Source organism: Trachymyrmex cornetzi, unplaced genomic scaffold (assembly GCF_001594075.2).
Source record: "Trachymyrmex cornetzi isolate Tcor2-1 unplaced genomic scaffold, Tcor1.1 scaffold1306, whole genome shotgun sequence".
NCBI lineage: Eukaryota > Metazoa > Arthropoda > Insecta > Hymenoptera > Formicidae > Trachymyrmex > Trachymyrmex cornetzi.
The window spans coordinates 29,212-38,525 of record NW_017295880.1 but is presented as its reverse complement, the minus strand read 5'-3'; the positions used below and the strand labels follow the sequence as shown (position 1 = coordinate 38,525).

At 40.5% G+C, this 9,314-nt stretch overlaps 1 protein-coding gene across 1 annotated transcript; it reads left to right on the top strand.

Moving 5' to 3' along the window:
• The first annotated feature begins 4,133 nt into the window (after positions 1 to 4,133).
• Positions 4,134 to 7,538, top strand: LOC108770661 (uncharacterized). Its single transcript, XM_018522331.1, has one exon. It carries the CDS (start codon positions 4,134 to 4,136, stop codon positions 7,536 to 7,538), a length of 3,405 nt encoding a protein of 1,134 aa, XP_018377833.1.
• Positions 7,539 to 9,314: the final 1,776 nt, after the last annotated feature.

Below are 9,314 nucleotides of genomic sequence, written 5' to 3'. Positions count from 1 at the left end.
CCTGGGACCGTCACAGTCCCAGGCGGGTGTGAGCCGGCGGCCAAAAAGCTGGCGGGCCAGGGGACTCCCAGAAGTATGCTGCACGCGTTCAAGGGAGTCCCTCAACATCGGCCAACGCAGGACACCCGCAGTGGTTTTAGTGGGTATTCCCCCTTGGTTGGGGGTGAGTCCAACATAACACGGCTCCCCTCCACCGGGGGGACCCGGGTATGCGTAATGCATTTCCACTGCGATATAAAAAAAAAGACTGTCCTCAAAGTATACAATGCCTACAGGAAATGTCTCTAAATTATGCAATAGACATAACTGAAGGAAATGTCTCCAAATTATACAATACCTGTATGAATGTCTCCAAATTATACAATGCCTGTATGAATTTCCTCAAATTATACAATACCTATATGAATGTCCTCAAATTATACAATACGTGTATGAATGTCTCCAAATTATACAATACCTGTATGAATGTCTCCAAATTATACAATACCGGTATGAATGTTCTCAAATTTTACAATATCTGTATGAATGTCCTCAAATAATCAATACCTGTATGAATGTCTCCAAATTATACAATGAGTGTGCCACAAGGAAATGTCCTCAAATTAAACATTATACTGCAACACTGATATATTTTATAAGTCGGCAAAATAAGTTTGGTGACTTTAAGGTTCATTTTGTACAATTAATACAATATATGATCGCAAATATGTAATAATTTTTGCTGAACGTATCTCTTAAATATATATAATACAGTCGTTTGATTGCAACAGTTGACGTTTTGTTCGTCTTATTTTTTTTCCGTTCTATCTTACATGACCGAAACATCTTTAAAAAAACCAAAAGTGAAATATAAATGTAGAAAGTATTACGTTTTTGGTGATAATTACCTCCATAGCATAAGAATTAATTGCGCCAAATTAGCATCAAATTATTAAACTCGATCAAATTTTCACTACAAAACTGTAACCATCTGTGTCCGCACTTAACTATTTGTCGACAAAGCCTACTGATGGACTATGCCAGAAGGTTGGTGACAGAAACCAAGCACAGTCTGCTCGAATCAGATTCTGCTCTCAATCTGCTATCATTCTACTGTCAGGTTATGTAGAACTTAATTAGATTTCTACCACCAATCTACTGGCATACCATGTTTAGGAGACTTTATATTTCCGACAGCAATTTGCTGATAATGTCAGATAATACAAAGTGTACAATTTGCTGCCTTTCTGCAATCAAAAATTGGTAGCAGATTCTATTCAAAATTTGTCTCTGTAGGCAGTGCTATCAGGGTATGTTATGATTTTTAAGCATTTTAGATTTTATTTTATAAAAATTAAATTAAATACATAAATTTTCTAAGCTCAAGATTGCTAAGCAAATAAATGTGAATAGAAAGGTCAAAAAACACGAGCACATTTATTGAACCTTGAAATTTGAACTAGTTTATTAAATCATACATTAAAACTTGAACTAGTTTTTTCATCAATAAAATCATAGGAACATTTCAACTATACTTAGTCTTCATCAACCCGATTAATAAGAAAAGAAATCATAATATTTGTTCCTATATATTTTTTAATTACATTGCACTATAACGCTCGAACAGGTGCAAGGATTATTAATAAAATCATAGGAACATTTCGACTATACTTAGTCTTTGTTCACGTTGATATTGCTTTCTTTCTATGGTTTGAAAATCGCGTTACCGTTTCGTGTTCACCTGACAATCAGGGTAGCAACCAGTTGCCGATATAGCCGCTAGGCGACGTGGCGCTCACCGGCGCTGCCGACGCGACTAGGACTCGCGGCCTCTCTCAATAAATATATTACCGGTTATCGTATCGAGCAAGCGTTATCGTATCGAGCAAGCGTTATTGTATCGACCAAGCGTTATCGTATCGAGCAAGCATTATTGTATCGAGCAAGCGTTATAAATAAAGTTATTACAGTCCGCTTAAAAGAAGTACGCAATTCTTCACCCAAACACAAACATAAAATTGGTCCTTCGAGCCGGATTCCGGGATCAAAAGGCTAGAGCAAGCATTATCGAGTTCAGTTCGATATTGACGATCAAAGACAAACGTGCAATAAACGACAATCAAGATGTCGTCAGAAGTTATCGCTGGATTACGCAAGGCACGAGGCTACGTAAAGGCGTAGCTCTCCCGACTGAGGACGCATACATTGCAGATTATCCAGGAGGAGGGTGAAATTAGTCGAGAGCATGCAGAAGCTAGGTTAGACAAACTAGAAGAAATTTATCGAGGTTTCGAAGCTATTCAAAGGCAGTTGTTAGACCAGGTAAGCGAGTTGAGCGAGGACGATGCGCGAGATGAGGAAGCTTTCGAGGAAATATACTACGAGGTAAAGATTTTGCTTAAGAAAAGCGCAAAGATGCCACCGCAAGGCGTCGAGGCAGATAGTTCGGGCGCAATCGTGCAATTGTTGCAACATCAAGCCGAGTTGATACAACAGCTACGCGGTTCGCGAAATGACGTGTCGGCCATGACACCCCCAACGGAAAATGACGCGTTGGCGGCTATACTTTCGCGGCAGACAGAGATTCTTGATCGAGTATCTATAGCGTCGGGTTTCACGAATGTAGATTCTAGAATCAAATTGCCAGTTATCAAGTTGCCGCATTTTGATGGCAAAATCGAAGAATGGAAACGCTTTTCCGACAGCTTCCGTTCCATTATACATGAAAGGTCTCAGTTATCCACTATCGAAAAGTTTCAATATTTAACTTCATCCATTTCGGGCGATGCCGCGAAAATCATAGAGTCAATAGAGTTGACGAGTCAGAATTACGCTGCGGCATGGGAATTGCTACAGCAGCGTTATGACGATCCGAGATCATTAAAGAAAAGGCACATACAGTGTCTGTTCACAATGCCTGCGGTATCGAAAGAGTCGGCGAAGGCTCTGCGGGAACTAACCGATTACACTTCTAGACATCTACGAGTTTTGAAGGTGCTAGGCTCCCCCACGGAGACATGGGACGAACTCATCATGCACATGTTGGAAGCCAAGTTCGACATAAGGACACTCAGAGCTTGGGAAGAAGAGATTAAGTCGAACGAAAACGTCAAGCTAGATGACATGCTAAGTTTCTTAAGGAATAGGTGTCAAACACTAGAGCGAATTGAGTCCAGAAACGTTGACAAAACAGAAAAGCCCTCCAAGGAAGGTGAGCAACGTGGCAAGGCAAACTCTGCAACAGGGCTAAAAAATAAAAAGGCCGCTCTTGCAACCTCTTTCTCTTCAGGTAAGTGCTACCTTTGTAATGGAAACCATTACTTATATTCTTGCGAGCAGTTTCTAGCATTATCGGTGGTTGACCGAATCAAGGAGGTCAAACGTTTGAAGTTGTGCTCAAATTGCCTGAGAAATGACCATTACGTCAAAACATGCAAGATGGGGCATTGTCGAAAATGTACTCAGAAGCACAACACATTGTGCCACACGTCTAAGGAGGATCAGATATCTCCGGCCAAGTCAGGTGGATCGGAATCTTTAGCCAAGGCTGGTTCCGAGCAGCCGGTCAACAATGTATCGGTTCATCATTCATCCAAAAAATCGAGTAATCGTCAAGTGCTCTTGGCAACAGCCGTTGTAAAGGGAACCCGCAGCAACGGTTCTAATATAATGCTACGTGCACTGTTAGATAGTGCTAGCGAAGCCAATTTTATTACACAAGCAGCGCACAACCGATTAGGTTTAAGGCGAAACAATATTTCAGGAACTGTTACGGGTTTGAATGGGGTAGAGAACAAAATCTACAGCATTTGCGATGTACACGTCAAGTCAAGGTGTTCTGAATTTGAATTCAACACTCAGTTTCTAATTATTCCTAGAATTACTAAAAACCTGCCATCCGCGGAAATGGATTATCAACGAATTCAAATTCCTGGAAATCTTGAACTGGCAGACCCCGAGTTCTTTAAGAGTAGTCCGATAGACATGTTAATCGGAGCTGAATACTTTTTTTTGACTTGCTAGAAAAGGGTAGAATCGAAATTGATAACGATCGATTGACTCTACAAAACACTAAATTTGGTTGGTTAGTGGTCGGTTCAATACCATCCGCGGTCACGAATTTTCAAGTTTACAAACGAAATGCATTAACCGTAATGACCTGTTCACTAGGTTCCACGGATTCATTAGACAAGAATATAGAAAACTTTTGGAAGTTAGAAAGTTACGACAATGACAAGGCGCAAAAACTATCAGTAGGCGAAAAATATTGCGAACAATATTTTGAGCAGACTACTAATCGAACCAACGATGGAAGATTCATAGTTAGATTACCATTTCGCGAAAAAAACCTTCCTATTGGCAATAACAAGGAAATCGCGTTGAAAAGATTGTATCAGCTAGAGCGCAGGTTCAAGGGTGACGAAGCCTTTCGCAAGCAATACCTTAAATTCATGTCCGAATACGTCGAGTTAAATCATATGTCGATCGTGAATAAATCAATTCAAGATTCACGACCCATAGTATATCTCCCTCATCATGGAGTTTTCAAAGATAACATTAATAATACCAAACTTCGCGTCGTTTTTGATGCGTCAGCGAAAAATAACCAAGGTGTATCTTTGAATGATGCACTTCTCATTGGTCCCGTATTGCAGGACAATTTAATTGATATAGTTTTGAGATTCAGATTCTATAAGGTAGCTATTACAGCGGATTTGCAAAAAATGTACCGTCAAGTATTGGTACACCATGATGAAAGAGAGTTTCAACGTATCTTATGGCGATTTTCACCCGACGAGCCTGTACAGGAATATCATTTGAATACTGTTACATACGGACAATCCTGTGCGTCATATTTAGCTATAAGATGTCTGAGACAACTCGCTTCAGTAGAACTGGAGCATCATCCGCTAGCGGCTCGTTCATTGTTGAATGACACTTATGTGGACGATATAATCACAGGAGCAGACACGATCGAGGATGCATGTATTTTGCAAGGGCAATTGATATCTTTATTAGCCAAGGGGTGCTTCGAGGCACACAAGTGGTGCTCGAACGCAGTAGAAGCATTGGACGGTGTACCCGCGAATTTGCGTGAATTCAACACAAATTTGAGTCTCAGCAATAGCGACGTCACCAGAACGCTAGGCCTTGAATGGAATCCGGTGTCCGACGAGCTTCAGTTCACTGTACAGTCATTGGAAGATGCATCCTCGAAGCGTGCCGTGCTTTCGGTTATAAGCAAATTATTCGATCCGTTAGGATTAGTTGGTCCCGTTATGACCACAGCCAAAATTTTGATGCAGGGATTGTGGGAAATAAAAACAGGTTGGGACGATCCCCTTCCTGATGCGTTTTTAAATAAATGGCGAACCTTTCAGCAAAGTTTGATGGATGTAAACTTGATACGGATTCCACGTATAGTCACTAATATATCAAAGGCGGGCCGAGTCATTGTACACGGGTTTTGCGATGCGTCCGAAAACGCATACGGTGCTTGCATTTACATACAATGGAAAGGCGATACTTCCGACGAAATATCGGTTGGCTTATTATGTTCCAAGGCAAAGGTTGCTCCCCTGAAAAAGCAATCTATACCGCGATTAGAGCTATGCAGTGCTTTGTTATTATCAAAATTAATTGTCAACGTGAAACAAGCCATACAGGTAAAGGTAGTTGAAACACACGCTTGGTGTGACTCGATGGTCGTGCTATATTGGATACGTGGAGATGCTTCGCGTTGGAAATCCTTCGTCTCCAACCGCGTGACCAAAATTGTCGACAACCTGCCTGCCGCCAATTGGAGGCACGTCAAGAGTTCCGAGAACCCGGCAGACTTGCTATCAAGAGGCGCCACACCTGTCAAGATAAGAGACAATCGGCTATGGTGGTACGGACCAAAATGGTTATCAGAATCACTGCGTCCAGCGCACGGCGAAGAACTCCATCCAAACGCTCTTGAAAGCGATATGGCTGATGCTGAAATCGAGGCGAAGGGGAGGTCTCATCTGTGCCATTTAAATATACAGCAATTTTCCCCGAATGAATCGCTTCACAGGCTCATTCAAGATTGTTCAACATTGACGAAAATAGAACGATCGCTCGCTTATTGCCTTCGTTTCCTCCACAACTGTCGTAAGGAACCACGCGACAGATTACGGACTAGACTAACTTTGCAAGAAATAAATGAATCCCGACGAATGATAATCAAGTACACTCAGAGTTTTTATTTCCAAGAGGAATTGGGAAATTTGCAAGGCCAAGGACAGATGAAAGCCTCAAACAAGCTATATCAGTTACATCCGTTCCTGGACGAAAACGGTATTTTACGAGTGGGTGGTCGTCTTCAAGAGGCGCCCTGGACCTTCGAAAGGAAACATCCTATTTTGCTGCCTGCAAAATGCAAGATTACCCGTTTAATCGTGGAAAGAGCACACCGTTTATTACTACACGCAAATCAGCAATTATTGTTGGCATCAATACGACAGCAATACTGGCCATTAAACGCCAGGAGCATAGTTCGTCAAGTTTGCCGGGCATGCATTTGGTGCGTCAGAAACAATCCTAAAGGGCTTACGCAAGCCATGGGACATCTGCCCAGCAACAGGATCAAGCCATCGCGTGCATTCTCTGTAACCGGAATCGACTATGCTGGTCCCATTATCACTCTACTCAACAAAGGTCGAGGCAAGAAAACATGCAAATCATATGTGGCTTTGTTCGTTTGCTTCGCCACAAAGGCGATACATTTGGAAGTAGTGAGTGAACTATCAACAGCGGCATCCATAGCCACACTGCGTAGATTTGTTGGGCGTCGCGGAGTCCCACGCAAAATTTGTAGCGACAACGCCACGAACTTTGTCGGCGCTAAAAGGGAGTTAGAAGAGATATACTCTTTTGTCCGCTCGTCTATCAATGGTCCAGCCAATGATACGTTGCTAGAATTGGGTATTGAATGGAGCTTCATTCCACCGTATTCTCCGCACTTAGGAGGCCTCTGGGAAGCCGGAGTCAAAACATGCAAATATCATTTGAAACGAGTAATGGGCAACAATCTGCTCACGTTCGAGGAGCTATCCACTGTTTTAATCCAGATTGAAGCTTGTCTAAATTCCCGGCCATTAGCCCCGCTGTCCGCGGATCCTTTGGACCTCCAACCATTAACCCCAGGTCACTTTCTCACGGGCGCGCCATTGACAAGCATACCAGAAGTTGATTTGTCGAACATTCGAATCAATCGTCTCGATCGATGGGAAGCAGTACAGCGCACGGTTCAAGATTTTTGGAAACGGTGGGCGGCTGAGTATGTGGCCAACCTTCAAGGCCGTGTTAAGTGGAAAACCCGCCAAGAAAACCTCAAGGAAAACGATCTTGTGTTACTACAAGAAGATAATCTTCCATCCCTCAAGTGGCGAATGGGTCGAGTAAGCCAGATCCATGCTGGCAAGGATGGACTGGTGAGAGTTGTTACAGTTCGCACCGCCAACGGTCTAATCAAGAGATCAATCGCCAAACTTTGCAAACTACCGATGGACGAAAAATCGAACAAGAAAGATTAGCTACCTAATCTTGGTGGGCGGTATGTTCACGTTGATATTGCTTTTTTTCTATGGTTTGAAAATCGCGTTACCGTTTCGTGTTCACCTGACAATCAGGGTAGCAACCAGTTGCCAATATAGCCGCTAGGCGACGTGGCTCTCTCCGGCGCTGCCGACGCGACTAGGACTCGCGGCCTCTCTCAATAAATATATTACCGGTTATCGTATCCAGCAAGCGTTATTGTATCGAGCAAGCGTTATCGTATCGAGCAAGCATTATTGTATCGAGCAAGCGTTATAAATAAAGTTATTACAGTTCGCTTAAAAGAAGTACGCAATTCTTCACCCAAACACAAACAGTCTTCATCAACTGGATTAATAAGAAAAGAAATCATAATATTTGTTCATATATATTTTTTAATTACATTGCACTTTAATGCTTAAACAGGTGGAAGGAGTAGGAAAAAGTAGAAGAAGGGACAGATCTGTATTCAGTGACAAAAAATATATCAAAAAAAACGAGCCTCAAAGAGGCCGAAGAGGGAGTAGCTAATTTAAATTTCATTAACTTGTAATATCAACTCTAATTGTTAATTACTTTTTAATAAATAACGAGTGACGATTGAAATCTTCTGAATATTACTCATAATCATGATCTTAACGTATGTCAAGGTCGAGATCGTCGAAGTCTGTCCTTCAAGGATATAATTTTCTACACAAATTACATTTTAATCCTAAACATTTTAACAACTATAAATGTATTTTTGCATTTATGAATTACTTTTTATGAAAATATTTCTTTGTAACAATTATTGCACATAAGCATGATTTGAGCACACATAAAATATTAAACAAATGGTTTAAGAACAGTCTTCAAGCCATGCTTTTTATCTTTACGACGGATATTTTTACCTCAAAGCATGCGTTTGAAATTGAGGTCATCCTCATATTAAACACATACTTTAAAACTAATAATATATATACCGATTTTCACATATGGTGTATAGTTCAAGGACTAATGTAAACGAATATTTCAAGGATAATACTCAAAACTATATAACTTTATAACATGTACGACGGAAAATTTACATTGTCTTCAAAGCATGCATTTGAAATAAACCATTCTTGTATTAAACATATACTTTGAGACCAACATTATAAAATGTTTATATATGATGCATATTTCGTGTATTATTGTTATTAAACGAAGATAGTATCTAAACTATACAGGGTAGAGGGAACAAAAACAGAAATCTTGAAATACCTCGAAACATACCAATGTCACAGAAAATTGTTTCCGATAAAACTTGCAGGACTTAAAATGATCTATGAACTGATATTGTCAGTTTGATTTTTAACAAGATATTTAATATTTCGTACACTGAAAGAAAAGATTGGCTGCTGCAGAATATTATATGGTGAAATATGGCATAATATTTTCTATTGGTTGCAACTGCCAATTTTTGGTTGCTACAGCCAATTGTTGGTTGTGTTAGCTTATACGCAATGTCAGTATAGGATTTCCATTAGCTAACGTAACTAAAAATTGGTTGCTGCAGTCAATTAAAAATGCTTTGGCATATTTAACCTAATTTGCTACAGCAACCAATCTTTTTTTTCAGTGTATTACAGAAACAACGATACATTTTTTAATATTTTAGAAATGTTTGAACCAAAATGATATTTATTACACATCTAGCGCTAAGAAAACGTTTCGACAAGCGTTATAAAAATGCGCAATAAGCAATGAAACTCCATTACAGAGATTAGGTAACATTGACACTAACGATGCTGTTA

Bases quoted from the DNA above. Each gene is read 5' to 3' on its own strand.
- LOC108770661 (XM_018522331.1), top strand. From the start codon at position 4,134: ATGACCTGTTCACTAGGTTCCACGGATTCATTAGACAAGAATATAGAA.